General features: G+C 40.5%; 1 protein-coding gene across 5 annotated transcripts in view; it reads left to right on the top strand.

Moving 5' to 3' along the window:
- Positions 1-24,419, top strand: part of EEA1 (early endosome antigen 1) — a 173,210-nt gene that overhangs the window by 96,630 nt on the left and 52,161 nt on the right. For 3 of the 5 annotated variants that reach the window (XM_051784830.1, XM_051784828.1, XM_051784829.1), the window contains 2 exons: positions 14,653-14,745; positions 17,310-17,432. In XM_051784830.1, the coding sequence (XP_051640790.1) occupies positions 14,653-14,745; positions 17,310-17,432 (216 nt within the window). Of the gene's footprint in view, positions 1-6,058; positions 6,226-14,652; positions 14,746-17,309; positions 17,433-24,419 lie in introns of those variants that run through there. The other 2 variants (XM_051784831.1, XM_051784832.1) reach the window with 2 other exon arrangements.

The raw sequence follows: 24,419 nt of genomic DNA, 5'->3' as shown, positions 1-24,419 counted from the left end.
TTTTGGTTTCTAGATGCAGTAGACTTCTAACATTAAAATACAAATCTAGAAGACTTTGAGAGGTTAACTTTATAATAGATGCCGTTAAGCATTAAGTGATTAGTGTAATGCTATGGGAATATTTGTTTACTGTTTTAAGAAAGCCTGTCAAACTCCTTTTATAGTTAAAATTTGCCCTCTTTATTTAGCAGCCTGTATTCTGGCCATTTAAAAATATTTAACTGAATTGCTGATGCAATGCATGTACACAGTGACTCTCAACAAAGCCAGCATTTATTGCATCTGTTTATATACAAAGCCATGAACAAATAGAGCATTAATGTTCAGAGTGTTGGAATCAGTGCTGTATGGACTTTCCTATATTAAACCCCCTCCCTCACTCCCCCCCAAAAACCCCAAACCAAAACCAAAACTATCAAGCAAAAGCTTGTTAATGCATTTAGTTGGATTTTTGTTTGAAAAAAAACCAACCCAAGTCAGACCTTCAGCATTTTTTGTAGATATACAAAAGGGTAACCAAAATGATGCCCATAACTACTATCATTAAATCTCTATATGTGACATTGAAAATTCATTTTATGTTTCTGCTGTAACTAGGAAAGTCCTACTAAGGTTAATTTTAGTAATCAGTAATACTGACATCCCCTACAACCTGCATAACTATTTCCCCTACTTATTTCATTTGGCATTTCAAACATTTTGCTTCAAAATTTTTGAAACAGTCTCCAACATGCCTAGACTGATGGAGATGAGTAAGTTTGTGTCTAAGAGCAGGGAAAGAGAAATTATACATGTATATTAGCGTATGCCAAAGTGGGAAGATAAGTAACCCCAAAAAAATCTGTTCTTTAAAATACTGTAATTTTAGTTTGTAGTGGAATTCCACAAACTTCTTTTCTTGTTCATTTTCACCCATTTTCTGTGCCATTAACTGGAAAGTGCCTAGGAGACTTGCCAGTAAGTCCTGATGTCTCTGGAGTAATTGGATCAGAATGGCCATGGTATCACCACACCTTTTTATGGTGGAATTTGGAACTGTTTGTTTTGTGGCAGGCTTTCAACTTTATGTAGATTAATTTCTTAGCTGAGGCATTTGGCAAAGAGTGCTCTGCATGACTCAGCAGCAGACCTTCTCCATCTCAGATTTGGTTATATTAATATCAGGTCTATTTTTTCCATGAACTCATACATATTTATGACTTACATTCTCTTGCATGCTGCTGGGCTTTCTCTAGTTCCAGTGCCTGTCTCTCCAGCTACTCCACCAAAGCTACATGGCATAGACTACACAGGGATTCAGTCTTGAGGTGAATAGAAAAAAAAATCAGTGACTGGAGCAATTTTTTTGTTTTTAATAGAGATAATTCTGTTATTTCTGTCCTTAATTGGAGTTTCCTGGGTAGAGTTGTGCAAATTTTACAGCATTCAAGTTCTGTAACACTAGAATGAAGTCATGACTGAGATCTTGGATTTGGTATTAATGTTAGCCATTTAGCCCTTATTAGTACACATGCTTGTTACTCATGCAACTAATTGCACTGACTTGAAAGAAGCTTTCTGTAGCACAGGAGCTGGCCCCCAGTCATCATCACAGAGTCAGCCTGGTTCTGAAGCAGCTGAGCAAACACACTAACACTTGCAGGGTGAAGTACTTATGCTCTGGCCAACCTCTTCAGTACCAGAAATGAAGAATTGAAGAGATGTTATTTTTCTGAGAAGGGAGATGGGAAGGGAGAGTGAGAAGGGAATGGGTCAGGAACCATTTGTGACTAGTTCAAGTGTAGACTAAAACCCCCCTTTGGTTTTTGCCTAGCTCCTAAGGGAAGCAGAGGTGACCTCTTGTGACTTTCAGTGTCCTTTCCTTCTGCTCCCCGCTCCATACCTTTTGAACCCATATGGCAGTTTATGTCTAAATTGAAACAAGCATAGATAACTCAAAGACATTTACATTTCTTGGGGTTCTGACAAAATTAATGACTGGGTAGAGGTGAAAGATCCATGTTTATGCTACCGGAAAGATCAGCAAGTCAAGCTCCTGTGAAGCTCTGAACTGACCACAGCCCATCCTGTATCCTGTGTGGTGGGGGCCCTGAGTGGCCTTGGAGAGACAGAAGATGAAGTTTCTGTAAAGGTGAAGCTGTGGGATATGTTCTTCATGGGACAATAGACTTCATGTCTTTCACTGCTCATAAATCATTTGGTTACCATCACCTAACTGATTGCCAATAAATTTGTTAATTTATTAAATATTATAGTAATATTGGGCTCTTCTATAATGCTCTTCATCACAAGATTCCAATTTCTTTTCACAATAGAGAGGTATCAGTATTTCCTTTTTTATAGCTGAGGGATGTTACTCAGAGGACCAGTTTTGGATTGAGTACAGAATTATACACTAGCGGCCAAAGCCACAAGTTAATTTTGATGTGCTAACACCGCTTTGAAACCACCCTAAATATTTTTTCAGGCTAAACACGTTTCTTTCTCCTAATAAAGTTGAGGGGGAAACAAAAGTTCAATAACAAAATACCGAAACTATCAAACTGTTTTGAAGGCAAGATAGATTTTAACACTTAGCCATTGTCCATTTTAAAGTATAGATCAGTAATGAATACAGATTTTTATATTTTGAGATCTCTGAAAAGCCTTTTAGCTGTTCTTAAGTGGATATCTTAGTTCTCCTATGGCTACTGTGGAGCAGATGTACCCTATATATACAGGTGACAGGCAGGGAGGCAGCTGCCAGCCTTAGCACTGTCTGGCAAGGTCCATGTACCCCCATTATGTAGCAGTGGCCCATCTGTGCTGCTAAGCAGCTCTGCCTTCAGTTGAAAATGCATTTTTTCCCAAATCTGCACTTCATAAATCTTCCAAATTTCATCATATGCTTTTCATAGAATCATTAAGGTTTGTAAAGACCTCCAAGATCATCAAGTCCAACCTTTGACCAAATACCACCATGTCAGCTAAACCATATCCTTTAAACAACCTGTGCTCAACTGAGCTTCATAGAGTTTAACTTGAGGGAGAGAGCTTCAGAAAAAGTTATGGGTAAATTTGAAGGCTACTTGCTGAAAGTATATGAACAGCACATAGTGACAGTCAAAAATGGACAGTTAAAGAGTTAGGAAAAAGAAAACTAATTGGAGGCTGATTTTATAAATAGGATACTTAAAAATAACATCTTGAAAAAATGGGTACTTTTACAGTGTAGCATATCATGAATCAAAGGAGCTTGTGACCAAGAGATTTTGAGATCAGGAATTTACGTGAGTGAAAATAATCATCTTTATAAACACTGAAAACATGTAGGACAACAGCCCAGAAACTTTGCAAATTTTTAGACCAAAAGTCTAAGCAAGCTACGGATATACATTAAGTTCCTTGCCACTTTGTACCAAGTGACAGTGGTTTCTTGTAGCCCTTAGTTGTGGTAGAAGATTGTGTGGACACCAATTCTTGTGAGCCATGGTCCAGAAATCACTGCTTTTTATTTGGCTATATGCGTAGCCATTAAAACAAATAGACAAACAACAACCCCTCAAAACCCCAACAAAACCCAGCAGTTATTTGTTGGAAGACATGAGAGGTGCTGGTGCTCACAGGGGCATCCTGAATACTGCTTGTACAGTCAAAAGACTGATTTCAGTTCTCTATTGAAATAAAGGCGTGCTTGCTTTGACAGGTGTGCAAGAGGTTGATATAGTTCAGACTTTCAGCCTTCAGCTTCTCTTTAGAGGATAAGGTGTCTGTTCCCACCTAGTTTCTGAAAAATCTTTTCTGTGATTGTGATCTGAGACTTTCCACTGCCAGTGGACTCCTTAAAAAGGCACCTTTTAATCCGTCTGTCAGCAGACCCTTCACAGAGTTCATGAGCTTGAATGAAATGAAAATTTACAGCTCCCTTGTCTGAGGACACAGCCTATATACTAGCATAGCCTGAGACTTCAATACTAGGACAGCCCATGGTATGAATTCATAAGCATTACCATATGCACAATAATTAAAACCAAGGACTTTCACTGGAAATGAGACAGATTTAATATTTTCCCCCTAGATCTCTGCCCCAAGGGCGAATTTTTATGTGCATTCTCTGGTATGTAACAAAGGCTGTCACACTACAGTCTTTCCTTGCAAGCAGGAATCAATAGGGTCTCTCTCTCCTCTCTCTGGCCACCTATTTAAATTTGTAGGAACTTCATATCTTTGAGCTTTGTCTAGCTCTGTTGTATTTGATTGAAATTGGCCCGTGGATTGTGAAGTTACTGAAGGAATGGTGGTTGGACAGGGAAACAGATGCATGTGTTCACTCAAACATCCACACTCATGTATTCCTTGCAAGACTTGTTTAAGAAAATCCTCCTCCAATGTAAGACTTTTAACTAGTGTCCTCAAATCTCTATCATCTTCCTTTGAGCACTGACGAATTGCTAACCTAGGAGAGTAAAAAATGTGCTGCGAAGATGGGCTGCTTAAGTTACTTGAGTATGGCAAACTGAGCACTCCAGGAGTTCATGGCCTAGGCTGTCACTCACTCTTGTTGAAATATCTGGTAAAGGGAGCGAGATATTAAAATTTGCAGTCATTTTGATTAGCTTTAGAGCAAATGTCTACAGCCTGCCTAGATATTTAAGGATCAATACAGCTCTACAAAACCAATTCTATTCCCATGATTAATCCCATGTACAAAATTCAGAAACAAACCTTATTGCCAAATTGCAAAGCTATTTTGTACTATGGAGACGTGAAAATTATGTCTTGGTTGTGACCAAAGACGTCACCGTTCATCAGCTGAAGCCATTACCCACTGTGTGTGTGCTCTTAACCTGCCTCGGTTATGGACCCAATGACATTAACAAGAAACACACTGGAACATGTAACAGGAGCAAACATGAGCTCAGTCATATAACGCTGCCTTGCCTCAAGCTTTAAGCTGCAACAGCCAAATCCTTCTGGTCATGTGCTTGTAACTCACGCAAAGTCTAAGGATTTTAGAGTGCTTGGAAATGTCAGCTTTTGAGTGGAAAAATGTTTTTGATCTTTGCAGCACAACTGGTACTCTGCTCTGATATTTGTTCTAGTCAACACAATTAGTCACTGACCGGGTTTATTATTTACTTGTGACCCTTTGTCTTGCATCCAAAGTTGCAGCTTTAGGATAGAACAGGGAACTGTAACATCTTGAATTACATATTCTAGAGGGTAGTGGTGTTCCAGCAACTCCATGTCTGATGTGGGGTTTTGCCTCAGCACCTACAGGTACAGATTCTTTCTCAATTAAACTGATGCTTTTGGGTTGTAGGGGCTTTTTTTGGAAGGTAGGTGCATGTTTGTGCAAGCAGAATGTCCTTTTCTGATATTTAAAACACAACCTCACACCACAAGATAGTATTTTCACTTGAGGGCTTGAAGGAAAGAACTGCTCCTTCAGAATTACATTTCCAGTTATCCGAACAAGTGTGCTTCAACAGTCCTCACTGAGCGCATATTTCTCAGTACTTTAAGTGCCGCACGAGTAACAAAGTAACACGGCGCTACGTTTGCGCTTTGCCTCATCCAGTGAGCCCAAAGCTGCAAGTTCAAACTACGGTCTTTTCCCTTCTCCCGGCCGATGCCAGAGTAATGACAGTAGCGAGGGGCCGCAGCTGTCGGGCGCCGGGGGCAACCCCTGAGGGGAGAACTGGGGGCCGGCCCGGCTTCCTCCGGGCTGCGCGGCATTGCAGCCCGATGGCGAGGGGCAGAGACACCAGCGCCCTCCCTCCTCCCCCCCTCTGCCCTCAGCAGCCGGGACCCCTCTCGTGCGGCGGAGACTCCGGGCAGAGCGCACCGAGAGCTGCGGCGCCGGGTCGGTGCGGCGGGCGGCGGCCCGGCCCGGGCCCCCGGGAGGCCATCGGGCACAGACCCCATCCCGTCCCGCGGGGCAGACCCCGCCGCCCGGCACCCCCTACACCTCTCTACCCCACTTCCCTTCCCCCGGCTCCCCGCGGCCGGGCGGCGGCCGCAGCCCAGTCCCCACGGGGCCCGTCCCTCCCCGGGGCGGGGCGCGGCGCGGCGGCGGCCCCGCCTCCCCGGCCGCGGCGGCTGTCACGGGGCGAGCGGGCCGCACCGGGCTCCTGCGGGGCGGGGGCGGCGCTGCGCGGGGCCCCGCGGCTTCCCTTCGGCCTGGCCGAGGCCGCCCGGCGGCATCCGCGCTCTGCCACCATGTTCAGGCGGATTCTGCAGCGGGTAAGGCAGCGAGACCCGCCCCAGCGGCGAGGGCGGTGTGCCGTGCCGTGCCGTGCCGTGCCGTGCCGTGCCGTGCCGTGCCGTGCCGTGCCGTGCCGTGCCGTGCCGTGCCGTATCGTGCCCTGCCCTGCCCTGCCCCGCCGTGCCGTGGAGGTGCCGCTTCCTGGGGCCGGCTGGGATCGGGGCCGCGCTTCCCGCGGCGGAGCCGGAGCCCCCGGCCCGGCCCGTGCTGCGGCGCAGGGTGCGGGGTAGGGCCGTGGCGGCCGGGAAGGCCGTGAGCTTGTCCGCCCCCGCCCCCTCGCCGGGGGACGGCCCGAGCCCCGACGGGCCGGGCCCGTGGTCCCAGCTGGGGTCGGTGTCGCCCCCCGGGCTGGGCGGAGGCGCTGTTGACGGGCGGGCTCCCGCGGCCAGGCCTGTCGGAAGGGTGCAAGGCGGCCCTGCCCCGGCGTGGCTCCTTCCCTTCCCGCAGCGCGGCGGCGTCTCTGCCCGCCGCCAGTGCCCGTCACCGCGGCCGCCAGCGCACAGGGCAGGGTCGGGGGAAGCCCAACCCGGGGAGAGCCGCCGCGGGGACCCGCCGTGATTCCCCCGCGGGGCCGGCAGGCTCATAGCGCCGAGAGCCAGCCCGGCCGCCACCGGCCGCCTGTCTGCCGTGTTTAAGGAACCGGCTTTTCCGGCACTTCTGCCTGGCTCGGAAAGCCAAGTTGTGACACTGGTTTACGAAACCCTTCTCGCCTTCCCGGATCCCCGCGCATCCCCGCGGCGGTGCCAGTCGCCTTGCGGTTCGCCTGCGGCTCGGGCGGGAGCTGCCTGGGAGGCGCTGGCGCGGGGCAGGTGCCGGCTGGGACCGGCTACAGGAGTCCGTCACCGCGGGCTCTCGGCTGGGGAATGCACCGAAAAGGGTTGAGTCACGCCGGCGGTGGGCAGGCAGAGCTGCACATCCCGCACCGCGGGAGAGCGGTGTCGGTGTCATGCAGGAGGCGCTCATGGATAGAGGAGAAACCGGCTGCTCGCCCCGTTTTGTCTAGTGTTGCTTCTGCCTAACACCTCTGTGAAAGAGTGTTTCATTGGAAAGGCTGGCATGCTTTCCTTATCTGCCATGCGAGGAAGCATTGCTACAAGAATGAGAGTTAACATAGGGGAATAAAGTAAGCATATTGCCAGCTTTTTTAGTGTAAAGTATACCCTAAATTATTTTTTGGTCCTAGACCCTGAGCAGGTGAAGATCTTGGCCTATTTGGAGCTTCGTGTTTACAAGGAAGAACTTCCTTCCTTAAGTTTGATGGGAAGCTCTGCTAACAAGCAGGGAAACTTAATGCCGACCTAATTAAATATTGGCAGTAGGTAACTGGGTGTTTATTGATTCTGAGAGGCCGTCGAGGAAAGCTTCTGTGAAAGAGGAAGAAACTTGCTGCAGTGCCAGAGGATGTTTGCCCCAAGTATAAATACAGCTAAACACTTTCTATAAAAATCTAATAAAGTTGGTGTGAAAATTTTTATGTGTTAGAAACAGACATCTTTTCTGAAAAGTTTGAACAAATAACTATTCTCCAGTTGTTCCTGAAAATTACAGGATTACCGCAGAGCTAATTGTCAACAAAGGTGAAACAGACTTTTTCCTGCCCAAAAATGAAATAGAGAAATGCCAAGATTTTTAAAGGTCTTAATCTTTTACTTGGTGAAAATAACTATGCTTTTAAAAATTCACCTCTTATTAAAAGAGGCAGTAGGCATTTTGTAAAAGTAGTGATTGCAAGCACAACCTCATACATACATACCTTTTTGACTTACAATCTGATTGGCAAGCCTTGAAAAATGCTTCTGCTCTGCTTTGGTATTAAAAGTGAACTTTTGGGAGCTGTCAGATATTTCCATAAAGAACATTATTCAAATCTTTCATGTGTCTCATGCAGTAATTTGAAGGCTAAGAAACCTGCTCTTGACCCTTTTCTTTGTGCATCATCTGGCAAAGAACCCCCTGCCTTACAGGCACTGAAACATCATTTCTTATATATCTGTTTGGTTTATTATTTGATTATAGGGGATGCCATCTTTCCTAGTCCAAGAGCTAGTCATTACTGGTGATATAACTTGTGAAAGAATGTTTTTTAAAAAAGGAATTCTTTATTACATTTGTTTTTGTTATAACTCAGCTGGCTGTCAAGAAGGATAACAGGTACAAAGATATGGTTTATAGTTTTAGTTACTTGTTTGAAATTCTGGTTCCTGAACTTTTGAAACATCAGATGTACTGCTTCTGTACCTGGATCACCTTTTTTTTCTTCCACAGTTGTAATTGCTGTTTTTAAAAGTGTCTTCACAGTGAATTTGAATGGCATATTTTCAAAATAGAAAGTATTATATGTTTAGCATTGCTCATTTAGTTTTTGAAGTTAGTATCTCCATGTGGTCTTCAATTAGATCCTCCTTTTAGGTCCTTTCCTTATAAAAGCTGTTTCTAAATTTTATGTATGTTTTCAGTGTGACATCTCGGGGATCCATCTGTTTTGTACCTTTGCACCATAAAACCCTCTTTCATTCATTCTTGCAACTTCTTTGTTTCATGCGTTGTTTGTCATGCTGATCTAGAAAAAGGTGGTCTTTCCCAAAAGGTCTGTGTGGATATTCCCAAACCTGCGTGGAATGCCTGAGGCACAACTTTCCTGCTCAGAGAGTTTGATTTTTGTCAGTGGATTCCTTGGAGAGCTGTCTTTTCTTTATTCAACTCTGAATGCCCTTTGTGGGCATTGTGCCCTCTCTCCGTTGTTCATCTCTAGCGGGCCAGTGGCTGCTGCCTCTGGCTTGTTAAAGCAGAGCTCACTTTTTGTATTTCCAAGGAGGAGGCATTTATTTTCAGCTGATGTAAAACTGATTACTTTGACCTCCTTCTGAGCCTTCTTCCCATTGCTTATGTTTTTAAGTGAGGACTCATCTACTGGGCCAGTGTGACTACTGTTTACATTAGTTTTTATCTTCATTCTTTGTGTTTAACTGGATGTCTACAACTGTTGACAACTGTGCTGTGTTTGAGTGGTAAGTTTCTTTTGCTCTCTGTTTCTAACTAATGTTCGAGTTCTTGGTCTTGAGATCTTGGGGTCTTGGGGGAGAACAGGAATTTGCAGGTGTTTCTGTAGTTCAGGTAGTACAGTCACCTTTCTCTTACTCCAAGCTTGGGAACAGATATATTTGCTTGTCTGGGATGCATTGCATCTCATGCCTTATGTATAATTTTCTTTTTACATTTATAATTGCAGGGCTTGCTAGATAGCATATTTACTTGGATGAATGCTGAATTGCAGCAATGCTTGTACCCTCTCCTGAGGAATCAGAGGGAGCACATGTGCCCATTTTTGGGCACAAGGTCTACTTTTGTGAAACTGATGGTACAATGGGAAGGAAAGGCTTTATGCCCTGTGAAGTCAGGAGTAACTTAATTTTACAGAGTCATAAAGTAGCATCACACTTCTTTAGAAGTAAATGATATTAATATTCTGTATTGCAGGTTACCTTGTTTCTAGCACTGAGAGTTGTTTGATAACAAGGCTTTGGCCTTCTTACCTTCTCATTCTTGTGTCTTGCTTGTTGCTTCAGGACGTTTTTATGGTTGTACTAGTACCCTTATTTTGTATTTAAATCTGTGCTGGGCAAACTGTTTAAGTCCATATTTGTTCACATTTTCTCAAGGCGTTACATATTTTTTCAAAGGTTTTAATTTATTCTGAATTTAAAACTGCTGGAAAGAGTATCATAACTGAAAGGAATGTGGCTATAGACAGATAAATGAATATGCAAAAATGACACGGTAGTGACCCATATTTATTATCAGTCATTTTAAAGCTTAAATTCAACTCATTCATTATATAATTTTCTATTCCTTTTCAGAAAACAAACTGCAATCGTTGTCATCCTTTTTGTTGTTAATGATGTTTCTTTTTATGAGCTTGCAGTTTTGAGGAGACACAGAGAATGGCATTATGAAGTTTAGCATATTACTTGTACAACTGTAGTGCTAGTAGTAGAAACATGTTTCTTTGCAAAGTAAACAAATGAACTCAGAAAGCTAGGAGAGAAATATGCTGGATCAAAGACTAATTTTGCACCAGTCTTTCAATTCCACGTATGACTTCAGGGGTCAAATGTTAATTTTGTAAAAGTACATATTGCAGAAGCCCGTGTAGAAATTTTCTATGGGATTAGTAAGTCATTTATTTGCTCCCCTGTATAGTCCATCTGAAAACAAAGAGTGTCATTCTGAGTCTTTCCTTAGATTACAAAGTCCAAGTTGTTCAATGTGTTGTGATTTTTTTTTTTTTAATGGAATATGATATAACAGTGGTATGTGAGCGTAGCTTAACCATGTGTGTGAACCAATTTGATGATGTGATGATCAATTATAAAAAAACATTCCCAATCTCCCATTCTTTTTTTTTTTTTTCTTGCTACTCTGTATACTTTGCAAATGGGAGCTATGGACTGCAACTTGGAAGTTACTTAATGACATCTTTCCTTCCCACCCTTCTTTCCTGTGCCTAGCACTCATCAGAAAATGCCACCTATTTGTACTAGGCTTTCTAAATCTAGCTTGGAATTATGCTTTCTTTTTTGAAGAGTACACATGGTTTTTTGAAAGGTTAAAAGGATTTTACCTGTATTGTGTAATAATTTCTGTCATATAATGCATGCAATAAGACATGCCGTGCAGTGCTTATTAGTGTGATTATAGCATGTCTGAAGTGTTTCATAAAGCAAATACTTTAATCAAGCATATAGTAATAACTGTGTACTTTTAATAGAAGAGCTTGCATCCTGGAGGTTGTAATAATCTCGAATTTGTAGTGCTAGAACTGGCAGAACTTAATACGTGAATCCCACTGCAAAATGCAGTCAGCTCTGGTATGAAATGGGATAGGTGATTAACAATGTACAGCAGCGTTGTATAGGGAGTTATGAGGTGAAGAAAATACTGTGTTAATTGTCTCAGAAGATTCTTGGGTTTGGTACGAAATGATTCGTTAGGTGTGCTGAAAGCATCTGCTCAGGTATTGCAAAAGAGGAGGTATATACTGCCTGTCTAAAGAGAGTTTGACCATCTCTTATTGCCATTGCCCAGGTTATCAAGTTCTGTTCAGGTTGTCCCTGCTCTCTTGTCTCTGTCCAAGGCTACGTGAAGGCACATTCTTCAGTTTTTGGAGATGAAGGGTGAAACAAAAGACTTCCATTTCATGTAAAGCATTAGTAAAGACATGCATATCTGTTAATGCTGACACTTCCTTCATTTCAAAACATCCCATTTCACTTGTGCATGTAGGTGCTGGGACAGACAGGGGTCCAAGTTTTCTGGCTTTCTAGAACCAAACAGCCACCACAGCTAACTACCATACAAAAGCCTTTTGATTTTTCAAATTTCTAAAGCATTTTTAAAAGTTCCTCTCAATAAGAGATTTATTCTTACATTGTGAAAGTTCATCTCCTTCATGGAAGAAAGCTTTGACACTGACCTCTTAATTTTCCCTTATGTAGACGTATGTGTGTTTGCATCTTCTTTGGATTCTTTGTTCTTGAACAAAGTGGATTCACAAGTGAGCCTTACTGCTGGGTTGCATGGTTGTGTTTTATGCATTGCATGGAGAGGAACTTCTGAACTGTATAAAATAAAGAAAATCGGTTATAACATTAGATGCAATATTCTAACTTTGCTGTCTTACTGGGAAACTTGGCTACACGTTACCAGTTGTTTTAGATATTATTCTGACTGTCAATGCACACAATCCACATCTTCATTAATGGAGTTACTAAACTTGTATTTCAAAGCTTTCCTGCAACATGTGCTTCTATGAGCAGCACTTCATAGGCCACAGAACAATTTGGGCATGAAGGGAACTCAGGAGCTCTCTAGTCTAAGCTCCTGCTGCAAGCAGGACCAGCTTGGAGATCAGGAGCAGGCTTCTTAGGCCTGACCTCATGCTGGAAAATCTGTTTTTTACATCCAGTGGAACCTCTCATTTCAGTTCTGTGTCTGATCCTCCCACTGTGTTCTGCTCGAACCAGCCTGGCTTCTGCTTTTGATGGCCTCCTCAAGAGGTGGTAGTGTGGCTGCTGCTTTGCCCTCCCAAAGCTGTCTCTGCTCCGGGCTGAGCCAGCCCTGTTCCCTCAGCCTCTCTCATGGGGCAGATGCTCCATCTCCAGGTATCCTGGTGGCATTTTCCTGGACTCACTCTGGTTTATCAGTGTCCTCCCTGGACTGGGAGAGTCGAAACTGGATGCAGCAACTTGACATGGTCCAATGGGTGCTGGCCAGTGGGGGGTGATCGCTTCCCTTGGTTGGTTGGCTGGGCTCCTGTTAACACAGTCCAGGGTTCTGGTGTCCCTCTCTGCTGCCAGAGAATGCTGCTGGCTGCTGTTTAGCTTGCTGTCTGACATGAGGCCAGTGACCTTTTCAGCAGGGAGGCCTCTGTTGCTGCCAGGTCTTTTCCTTCCTTGGCACAGGACTCTGCATTTGTCCCTGTTTAGTGGCATGAGATTCCCAGTGGCCTGTTCTTCCAGCCCATCTAGGTTTCCCTGAGTGGCAGAGTTGCCCTTGAGTGTATCAGCTAGTCCTCCCAGTTTGATATCACATGGAAACTCGATGAGTGTGCACCTGTGGTCCATGCTGGGATGTGCCTTGTTTACTGTCTGTATCAGTGACCAGGAGGAGAATACTAACCAATGCCTTCACTTTGATGTGTTTTGCCATGTGCATTGTATCTCCGCTTACCCCCTTTTTTGCATCTCCTGTTACCAACTTGCAGAACTTGCATCACTTTGCCTATCACTTTTGTACGCTGTACTAGAAGGAAACTATGCGTTCATATTTTCTTTAGAAATATAAAACAGCTAAAATGAAAAAGACATGGACTAGGAAAAACACCACATGTTGATGACTTAAATGACAACCCAGAGAAAGCTGGAATGAGAAATGGTTGTCTTCTTTCAGTGTCACCAGGCCCCATAGGTTGTTGCTTCACTCCTCCCCTCTTCCCTTTGGCCAGTCTTCAGAGCCTTTCTAAAACTGAAATAGATGTCACTGGGAATTAAGTCCTTCATCAGTAAATTTAACATTTTTATTACATATTTTTTTATTTGATTAGTAATAAAAAGGTGTTATCTTTATGAAAGTTGAAAATAGAACATTCTTTTTAAAACAAAGCAGGAAAATGTACTTAATTTTCAAAGTATGGAAAAGCATGTGTGCTGCAGATGTCTTATAAAAGGTTAGATATCAGATTTGTCTTCAAGAAAAGGATATATTTGAGCAAGAAAATTCCAAACCAAGTAAGATTTTGGAGACACCAAGATCTGGAAATTAAAACTGTTTATCTATAACTAAAGCTATTTCAATCTATATATTTAAATTCTTTATCTTTATTCCTCCTATATTAAAATATAAAATCCTTTATAGAATTACATGTATTTTCAGATGGGCTAAAATACAGCGGTAGCATTATTTCATCCCATTTGTTGTAAGGGAATTAGATAATGAACTTTTTGTTTGTTGAAACTGTAATTGCATATCTGTATTAAGATAATGCCTGATGTTTGCTTTGAGAATGCTAACTCTTCTGCCATCAGTCAAGCAGTGACGTTCTGGAGATGAGTAGAAGTTAAACGAAATTTAAATCGAAGTTATAGTTAAATAAGGATTATAAGATACAATCCATTTACTTAGATTTTGAATCATGTAGTATTTAAAATTTATTTGCTTTTTTAATCTAAACCTATAGTTTCAAATCAATACTGTTGTTTTGATTTTCAGCATATTCACAAGAGTATATCTTTATAGGTTGTCTTACTGATTAACAGGTTTTAACTTTACCAGAGACTTGATTATTATTTTAATTTTTTTCGAAATAAGGCAGTGTACCTGCTTGTATGCTTGTTGAATCAGCAGGGTCCTCACACTTAAGTTTTCTGTCTTTCAAATACTTAAAGGCTTGTTCAGGTTGTAGACAAGTTATCAGAAAGTAGTGTGATACTGGTTTAATACTTCCAAAACTTTTTAGATTGTAATTTCTAGTGTTTTCCTATAGGATGTAGAGACCTAATTTAACATGAGCAAGAGTGATAGAAGGGCAGAGTTTAGCCAGATTTTTTTGTTTTGCGTTGAGCATTCATGAGAGGAAAGGGTTTAAAATCCTGACCTTTGCTTATGGTGTCTGCTTGTCCTTTTGTGTGTGGAGAGTCTTGGGTAAAAGCTTTTGTTGAAGTGTTGTGCTGAAAATTGTATAATTGCTTGTTAGCTTGTTTGCTTCATTACTGTTGTGAAGGGAAAATACTTCTGTATTCCAGCAAGCAGAAGAGAGGCCTTTTTATAGGATTGATACTACGCGTTATTAAATATTTATAAAATATTGAAATGTAGACACTCATTTTTCTCTTTCCCATCTATTTCAGACTCCAGGCAGAGGTGGGTCTCAGAGCTCAGATTCGGATTCATCTGCCACACCTGGAAATGCTGTGGATGTGAACAATGAAGGCTCCTCTGAGGTACCGTGCACCATACGTGGGGCTGGCGTTTTAAACCTTGGTTGCTGGTTCTCTGCTGCATGAACCTGTTATGAGTAACCTTTGATGCCCTTCCTAAATAACAGCTGTACTAAATAAATACTTGCAAGTGTCATCTTCTAAAAATTGTTTCTTATTTAAATAAAAAAAGGAAGGCTAGGCTATATTTATATGTAACTATTAATTAGGCTTATCAATTTGTCGCAAGCAATCCTTCCTGTAGTTCTAGAGATGAATTATTGAAATTAAAAACAATGAGATGTAAGCTTAAGACTCCTTGTTAGTAAAACTTTTATGAGAGCTGAAAAAAACGAGGCTTAACTCCATTTTCACCTTGCTTCTGCTAAGCTGTAATGTATACTGGAAACCTTGTCCTTCTTGTGAAATATCAAATACTTTGGGTTTTGTTTGGTGTTGATGTTGAATCTACCACGTGTAAATCCTATCAGTTTTTTATATGCTGTATGCCATACTTAATCAGCAGAATAAGTTGTTATTCTTACTTCAATCCCACATTATAATGTCTTTAGATTTATGGTGTTGTCAAATATTAACTCTGAAAAATGCAAACTGACTTCACTGGCTGTTGAAGCTAGTTTGTGCTAATGTAGCCTGATGACATGAAAATGTTTTGAGCTTAGCATGCAACTACAGTGCAAGGTTAAGTACACCTATTACAGCATTAAAGGCAGCGAAGTACCCTTTCTTACGCTGAATAAAGTGTGTGACAATTCAAATACTCCTGTTTGGGCTATAATAAGAGATAAGAGTAACTTTCACCGGGCTGTTTAAAATCCTGATCTCCTTCCATCTATGCATCTGCTTATTTCTTATTTCTTGAAGCCTTATTGCAGTCAGTGTAATCAGACATCCCTTAATATTTTGCTGCATGTTGTACATGTCACACATTTTTTAGTCTAGATCTGTTTTGTATGCATATTTAGCCATCCCTGAAGCAAATAAATATTCCTAAAGTGCAGACTAAAATCTTTATACTTTTGTAGTTAATTAAGGCATGAAAATGTGCAATGAGATAGTTGCTTCTTTCCAAAGTTTGGCTAAAACTGTACAATTCTGTTAACATGACTGCAAGATTGCTGACTGTACAGCTTGTGGGTGTCACAAGGTACCTCAATACTAGTGCAGCAGTATTTTCTTAACATCAGATGAGATTTCAAAGTGGTGTTGTGCCTGCACTATTGCCCCATTGGCTTTTCTTGCTACTGAAACAAAATTGGGTCAGACCAAAAACTGCTTTGTCACTCTTGGTTGTTATGCATGTATAACAGGAAAAAGTATCTTTTGGTTGTCAATAATCCCACCATTTGTTGCATTAGTTACAATTTGGGTGTTATCCTTAGCAAAGAAGTTCAAAGTCTGTTTCAAACTGAGCTCTGCACTTAGTGATGGGTTTTTATTCTCCTCAGATTCTTGCATTACAGCATGCAACTCGAATCTTTCTGTGGGTCTTTCTTTTCCTGCACAACTGACTTGAGGTGGTGTCTCTCTTGGAGCTTCTCTTCAGTAGCACCATAGTTGGTCTCTGCAGAATGTTCGCTCTTTGTTTTATCATTATGTTCCCACTTGATTCTCCAACATTATGTAGTCAGATATCTATTAACTTGTTTTCACTCCAATTTCTTGGCTAGATTTTCTAAATTTGTATTGCTTCAAGATTCAAATGAAGAATAAACATTAGATCTGTGCAGCTTCATATGTTTTCTACCTCCTCAAACCTGGTTGAGATAAATCCTGATTTTTGAGAATTGTGGAATGAAACAAAAGAAGTGGGGAGATCTGAATTCAAACTGCTCAAACTGTTCAAGAAGAGGTGAAAATTTGTTTAAGTCCGATCTGTGGCCATGTCAGCACTTCAGGTCACACACAGACTCGTAATCAAGTCTAGATACGTCTTTTCTTCACTGTGCAATGTGCCTAAGGAGGAAATATTTGAGTCTGTCCTACCTTTGTAGCTTAGGTCCCAGTGCAACTCTATCTGCTAAATACTCCATGCTTGCAGTGAGTCTACCAGTGAGATTATGCTTTTCTTGGTGTAATGTGGCTGCGTTAACTAGACAGGTTTGCCTCAGCCTCACCTGCTGCTGTTGCAAACTTGCTTATTAATTTATAGAGGTATTTCTGCAACCTCACCACACCACTGTTACCTCTCTCTGTAAAACATCTGAACACCCTTATGGGAAACCTCATGATGGATGTTCCTAGTAATGCTCCTTTTACAAATTGTTACACAGCTTATTTGTCTGTCACATGAAGGGGGTAACGAGTGTCAAGAAAGCACATAGCTAGCATGGTGCTAGCTTTTAAGGCATGTTTTAGATTTGTTTATTATTTTGTCCTTAATAACTGTTCCTTCTTGCTTTCTCTGTAGTATTATATGTTTACAAAAGCTATCTTTCTGAAAGGAAAACAGACTTTGCTTTTGATTGTAGAGAACTTTCAGCATAAGAATTTGAACTTCTGATTCCAGATCTGCTTTTTTTTTTTTGTCTTTATTAGTTTCTTAAAAACAAATATACATTTCACAGGGCTTCATCTGTCCACTATGTATGAAAGTGTGTGTAACTCCCACTGATCTGTCTGAACATTACAAGAGTGAGCACACTGAGACAGAAGGAAGACAGGAGCTTCGTGACCTCCCAAATATTAGTGTGGGTCTTGTTTATTTTGTTTCAATACCTTTGGTAATGGGCTGCTTTAAATGAATCTACATCTTTTCTTGTGGCTTGGGTGTTAGCTTTTTAAATTGTTTCTTTTGATTTCTTGCTTAAACATAATTTGATCTCTTATGCATGATTCCAAAGTATACATTCAGCAGAAGAATTAATCTTTGTCTAGCTTTCTGGTTTGCAGTTTTCTGTCACATGAGACATTTGCAGTATTGGAAGACTTGCAGTCACTGATATATGCTTTTTTTCTAACAGCTTTTGCTTGATTTCCTTGTAAATAAGATTGTTTCCTTGTTTGATTTATTTCACATAAGACTCAGTATCGTGATAAACATGGTGTTGGATCTTGCACATCCTTTGTGAAAAGAAATGTTTTGAGCTCTTACTAGTTAACTTTTTAAAGCAGATTTCTACTGCAAGATAGGTACATTGGGTAAAAGAACAGAGGACAGAAACATGAAATCTCAGAAGCTTCTCTTCTTGAACATGTTTATATTGCAGCAACATTATAAAAATAATTATAAAACTAAATTTTTAATACATAATCTTATTGGAATTTTTATGCCCCCAAGAAAAGGCAAAGGTTGTTTCAGTTAATAGACATAAATTGTAGTGCATTTCTAAATTCTTCCAGTTGTGGAGTGTAAAACCACACAATTAAAACAAAGTGTGTGGTTTTACACTGCACAACTGGAAGAATTTAAATTCTTTAAGTTAACAGCCTCCAGCTGCACAAAGCTATCTGATATTTTTCTGCTGTGAACCTTCAGTGAGTAGATTTGACTTCTGGGGGCAGGCAGCTTGCTGTGCACTAAATGGGTTTGTGTGGAGATGAAGTTTTGCATTCTTTCTGCCAATGTTACTTTTTTTGAGTTTTGAAATCGAAGTGTTTATTCTAGATTGTGTGTGTGACATGATTTTATTGTGTTTGTTGTTGTATACATTTGCTAAGTAGTACTTTTCCCCTTCCCTATACTTGATGTATATTTGCATTATAGTTTTGAAAGGAAAACTTCAAATTGTGAGATGTTATTCTGATAGACGATGAAAGCCATCAATACATCGATTATTCTAGTGTTAACTTGAGATGTCATTTTAAGGGTGAAAGGTCACCTGTTAAAGTGAGGAGGATCTGTGCTAAAACTGGCCTGTGTTGCTCTCCTGAAGTGGTGTGGGACCTCCTCAGAGCCAGGACAACTGGAGTATGGCTTTTGACTGGCTCCTCACTGCATCTTGTTGAAGCAGAGACCATCTGTAGTGTTCTGTTGTGGTCAAGTCAGCTTTTTACTTTCTTTATCATCTGGTCACAATATAAGGTGCTGTACTTGAATAAGCTGTGGCATTCTGATGCAATGGTGTCAGTAGATTGTGGAGCCATCAGAGATGGTTTGATTACCTTAAGAAGTTACTGTTTTATTTAAGCTGGTTGGGCTTTGCATAATTTTATGGAGATGACTGCAGGGTTCTTGCCCACCTTGAGTTTTTCTTTTTCCACCATTAGTCAGTACTTTTCACTTATCAACAACTGATTACATTTTTTTAACTTGATAAAACTTGTGTATTGAGCGTAGCTCATGAAATACAAATTCAGTTGTTTCTGGCTGTTGCTGTTTCCTGTTGTTAAAGTTGTGTTTCTTTGTACAGCGGTTCAGTAAATATCTGTAAGGGGTGAGAAACAAAGACAACAAATATATATTATTTTTTTTTTCCTAGTTTGATCTTTTATTATATCAGCATGCCCAGAAGCATTGAAAAAGTGGAGAATTCTGTTAATTGCTATCGTCAATGCTAGTATGAAAACTTTCAAATACTTGACTACTGAGAAGCTGATTGTTTGTTGATGGAAAATAATAGTTTGCATTTGTAGCGAACACATTGAAACAGCAACACAGCCAGGTTGTCACCCTTCATTCAATATTTGTTGTTCCTGGGACAGCATTATAACAATGATATAATGTTGTCAGTGTCATCTTGTGTAGCAGACATGAAACGTTGCTGGGTTTGGCTTACCTAAACTGGTGTTTAGCTTTATTGCTTGTGAATACTACTGGGAAAAGTCCAAAGGTATTTTATTGGAAACAGCGCTGAAGAAGCTTGCGAGTTCATTTTTTTTGCCGGTGCATTCTCCTTAAAGCAAGGAGATAGGATATGTTGCAAGGCCAGTGTTTGTTACACTTTGAGGGACCTGAAGAATTGTTACTTGGTTAACAAAAGCATTGCTACTTTGCTTTAATTTTTGCCTATAGTTTCTTTGCTAACACTGATACACCCTCCCTGCTGATGAAAATTTTAGTAAGTCAGATCATTTGCTCCTCTCTTCTTCTTGTTCTTCCTCTTTGTCCTCCATGCAGTGAGATTTTCTAGTGGTTTGAGCCACCACAAAAATCCAAAATCTAGAGTTGGTCTTGTTTTTCACACCTGCAGTGTCCTGTTGTAGGAATGGTTTCTTGCCACTCACCAGTCTGATTTATAGTCATCTTCTTAAACAGCTCTCTGTGCAGCCCTCATTTTTCAAACTAGGGATTGAAACATATGATAACTGCTGAAAATGTCAGAGTATTACTTTCCCTTGCCCCTCAGGCATTGATGAACCCTTACTTTAGAAGATAAAGGCTTATTCAGCTGCAGGAACAACCATCAAAATGTTGGCAAGTGTCTGTCCATGTATAGCCAACTCAACCAAACAAATGCTTTATAGAAGTCACACATATCACCAAGTCCCCCAACATTGTTCCCCAGCTTTCAAGTATACAGTGGTGTCAATAACAAAAGCTGTGTAGTGGCTTCTGTTTTGTTTTCTTTTTCCCAAAGGAATGATACATTTCTAAACCATGCCCAGCATTTCCTGACAGTCTCCGTTGGATGTTCAGGACATCTAAACAGTGAGTCAGTTATAGAGGCATAGTTTGAGACTTCCTGTCCTGTTTTTATCTGAGGCGTCCAAAACAACCACTGTATGGTACCCCTGCAGTGTTTAGAATATAGAGGCTATTAATATCTGTTTTCTTATCTACCATTGAGCTAAATCTAGGGCAATTTTTAAGCAGTTCTTTTGGGTAGTCTTCATAACTTTCCGGAAGTTTAGTAAGTATGTATTTCTTGACTAATACAAGCAAGATGTTTTCTGAATAGGCTTTTCACAACAGAATTGCCAATAGTGTAAATTGGTATACTGGTTATGCAAAAATGTGGGGTTTTTATGTCTGTCTTTAAAAAAACCTCATTCTTTATGGTGTTTTTTCCCTACTTGTGTCTTATTGTAGATGCAGTTGATTGAATCTTCTGTTTTTATGCATGCCCTTGGAATGTTGCAGACTGTATTTGCACAGAACATCATGTCAGTGCTTTACTGCTGATGTTTTATTCTCTTTCAGTTGCTTCTCAAATTAGATTGTGCTGGCTGTTTTCACCTCAGCACTACTTGTCTGCTTTGCACAGGAACAAAAATCATTGATTGAGCTACATTAGTACATTAACTTTCTGCAACATCTGAATAATATTAAGAGAATGAAGAATTAGAAATACTGATTTGATATAACTTTGCTGCATGATGTGACTTTTCTTTAAGAAATAGAGAATCCACTGGATTAGAATTTCTAATTCATGACAAAATTGTAGTCTTTAGGTGACAGAATTTTAGATTTACTCATGAATAGCAATAGAACCAGAAGAGAACTGAACTAGAAATTATGTGGATTCTGTTCTTCTCAGGAGGATTCCAGCTGTTTTTCCAGGAAGACATCAGTTCTGCAGTCTGGTATAAAATAAACTAGCAATATACCACTGTTCTCTTTGTCCAGAAATGTGAATACTTACTTGTAAAATTGAAATGGACTGCAGGACATTTTTACCTACTTTGCTAGTGATTAAATAAAGATGTTATCTGAGGAAGCCACTGTCATCTTACTGTTTGCATAAACACAGAAGAAAGTGCTTTTTCTGGTGAAAGACAGTGAAAAAATGTCAATTGTCCTTTTAACAATATGTAAGGGGAATGATCTGGGGAGTGACTTAATTTATTTATTCTTTAACTTAAAATATCTCATAATTTTCTTTTAATCAATATGTAAGCATTCTGAAACAAATTGTGAAATGTGGTCTTGCCCTTACTGTCTAGGCAGACAGTTTAATCTGCCTCTGAGAACTTCCTGAAGATTCAGTTAATTGCTTTGATATATATTTGGGAAATAAAATCTAGAAACTACTTGATGCATCTTTCAGCTCTGCAATATCAATATGTTTTTGCCTTCTGGCCCTAAGTATATAGAGTTTCTAACCTTCTGTCATGTAAAATCTTTCAGTCTTTAAATCACTGTGTAACTGAAGAATACCTGAGTTTTAGCTCAGACTTACTATTTAAATGTTGCTGAATATGCGTATCTGGTATTGGGGAAGATTGTGGAGGTTCACCTGCAATGGAAAAAAACATGAATGGTGAGCTTACTTTCAGATTTTTAAACATGCTGGACTTTATTCACAACATACAGCTTATTGTACCAATACAGTTGCAAGAGAGTTGCTAATGTAAGTCTGGAATCTGAGAGATGGGCAAACACAGGTCACGGCTGGAAGGTGTTATAGCTCTGGGCTTGAATCACTGCTATTGGCTTTTTGTTCATGCAGCTCACTGGAAACAGGCTGTAACCTTGAGTGCTGACCTGGTATTTCTGGAAGGTCAATGATGAAACTTAGATACTCAAATCTATTTAAATTTAAAGCCTGGTCATGTGAATGCCAAATGTGCTAAAGTGCATACTGGTTTGGGCTAAGCTGTTCCTATAGCATGTATATGGTAGAATAATCATGAATCTTTTCCATATGGTAAAAGTATCAATTATACTGAAATTCTGTGGTGTGGGGTTTGTTTTTTTGGGGGCATGGGTTGGGGTTTTTTTTGTTGTTCACCACAGTACTTAAATATTTTCCAAGAAGAACGTTTGTGAAATAAAATTGACTTCTCAGTGGAAAACAGTGGAGTTCCATGGTTCTTTAAGCTTGACTTATGACATAATTGCTAGATTAAAAATTCAAGATGTTACAGAAGCTCTGTTTGCATTAGTAAATCAAACTCTGTGTGCGCTGTTTTTGCTATAAGGCTCTCTACCACACACAGCTGTAGATCAGCAGCAATCATAGAAGCCTAGATGGGACCACTTGTTCAATTCTATGCAGTATTAAAATAGAGTTGACTACACTGTCATCAGATATTGCAAGAAAATACTGAGGAAACTGAGTTGCTGTGGCTGTGACTTTAAAAGTTAGGTAGGGTACCTTATTTCTTGGATTCCAATGACATGAGCTCATCTGAATTCCATCCTGTAAAAACTGTTTTGCCCATGGGACTGTCCTTCAAGAGGTGTCATCTTTCTGCCAGATAACTCCAGTTTTAATTTGTGAAAAAGGAACTTTGAGTAAACTGTGCTTTCATTCATTAATTACTTAAGACAAGATTTCATATTAGCTTTACAAAGACCATTTTATTAAAGCTCTGGGGAAAAAAAGGAGCAGTTGGCAGATGAAGACAGATTTAATGCATCTGTATGTAGGTATCTCAGGCTCCAGTTACCGATGATGGAGCCCTGGTAGCTGTTATACTGACCCTACCTATGGTGTACATATTTGTTAAGTCAGGTCACTAGTTGCTTGCTCCATTAACTGTGTTGAATAGCTCTGCATTGGTAGTGATTGGGGAGTAGACATCTACGTGTAAATAGTTATTTTTTTTAAAATCTCAATTAGGAGCCTTCAGCCTGTTGAAAAAATCATTAAAAGTAAGATAATAATCTGAAAAGACTGAAACTTTAGAAAGTACTTCTTTACACAGCTGATCCTACCACCAGTAGTCCTACAGAGTAATATAAGGAAAAGACAAAAATCCAGAATCCATTCAATCCTATCCATTACTTTTCTGTTACATAAACTATTTCTGAATCAGTTTTAAAATAGTGTGAGGATTAGGAGATCTCTAGGGTAGTCTGCAGTCGTTCTGGTAATGTACTTGTCTGCCTGTGGATTTATGCTGCTGCTGCTGGGCAATATGTTTCAATGTGGTAGGCCAATGTTCTCCCAACAGTTAATAGTCCTGAAAGGTATGTTGGTACAATTAAAAAAACCACCACCACCAAATCCCAAAAAACCCAACCCACCAAAAAAACCCAAACCCAAACCTGCTAGTTTTTGTAGCAAGAGTTTCTTTCCGACGTTGCTTTTAGCATCCTGGCAGACTTCCCGAAGAATGCTGTCTTAATGATTCATAGGAATGTTAACATTACTGGAAAGAAGTCATTTACCTCGTATGCCTTTAAGGAAATAGACCACTGAGAAGCTTAACTTTATCAAGCCTGAAAGTAAATCTTAACTAGTAGAGGGGAAAAGTAGCTTTTTTCTTCTTTGGGCTTATTTGTAAGTCTTATCTTGAGAAAGACAGGTAAAAAAGCTTCTGGTGCTTCCATGGAGTCTGAGGTCTTTGGTGAAATTTTGCCTTATAACTCAAGCTGAGGCAAGATAATTTCCTACAAAACCTCTATATAGCAATTTTTGTTCTATTCCACGTGTGCTTTGGAGTCTTTGCACTGAGGAAGGCCTGTCCCACTATGAACAGTATGGTGCTGTGGTGACACTTGATACTGGGCATGGCTCATAGGCATCCACCTGAAAGAGAAACATTTCCTTGGGATTGCAGAATTGCAATTTGAAGTTTAGCATCTCACTCACTCTCGTTGGAATGCCTTGACCTCTGGGCCAGGAGCTATTAGAGCATTAAATTGTGTGCTGACTCCTAGTTGCTTGTTTGTGCACGTATATGGGGTTTTGGGTTGAATGCCTTTTCTTTTTACTATTCTTGCTTGGTATTGCTTCAGAAATTCTGTGGTGATCTCAAGAACTCTTTCCTGATAAAAACTAGTGCATGTGGTTTTATTTTTTTTTCTGTTAACTGACAGGCATCTGTAAAAATCTTTGAATTCAATA

This window comes from Manacus candei, unplaced genomic scaffold (assembly GCF_025592945.1).
Source record: "Manacus candei isolate 608988 ecotype Guabito, Panama unplaced genomic scaffold, ASM2559294v1 h1tg000018l, whole genome shotgun sequence".
In the NCBI taxonomy this organism is placed as follows: Eukaryota; Metazoa; Chordata; class Aves; order Passeriformes; family Pipridae; genus Manacus; species Manacus candei.
Note: the sequence above shows the minus strand (reverse complement) of the source record. Positions and strands in the feature narration are given on the sequence as shown.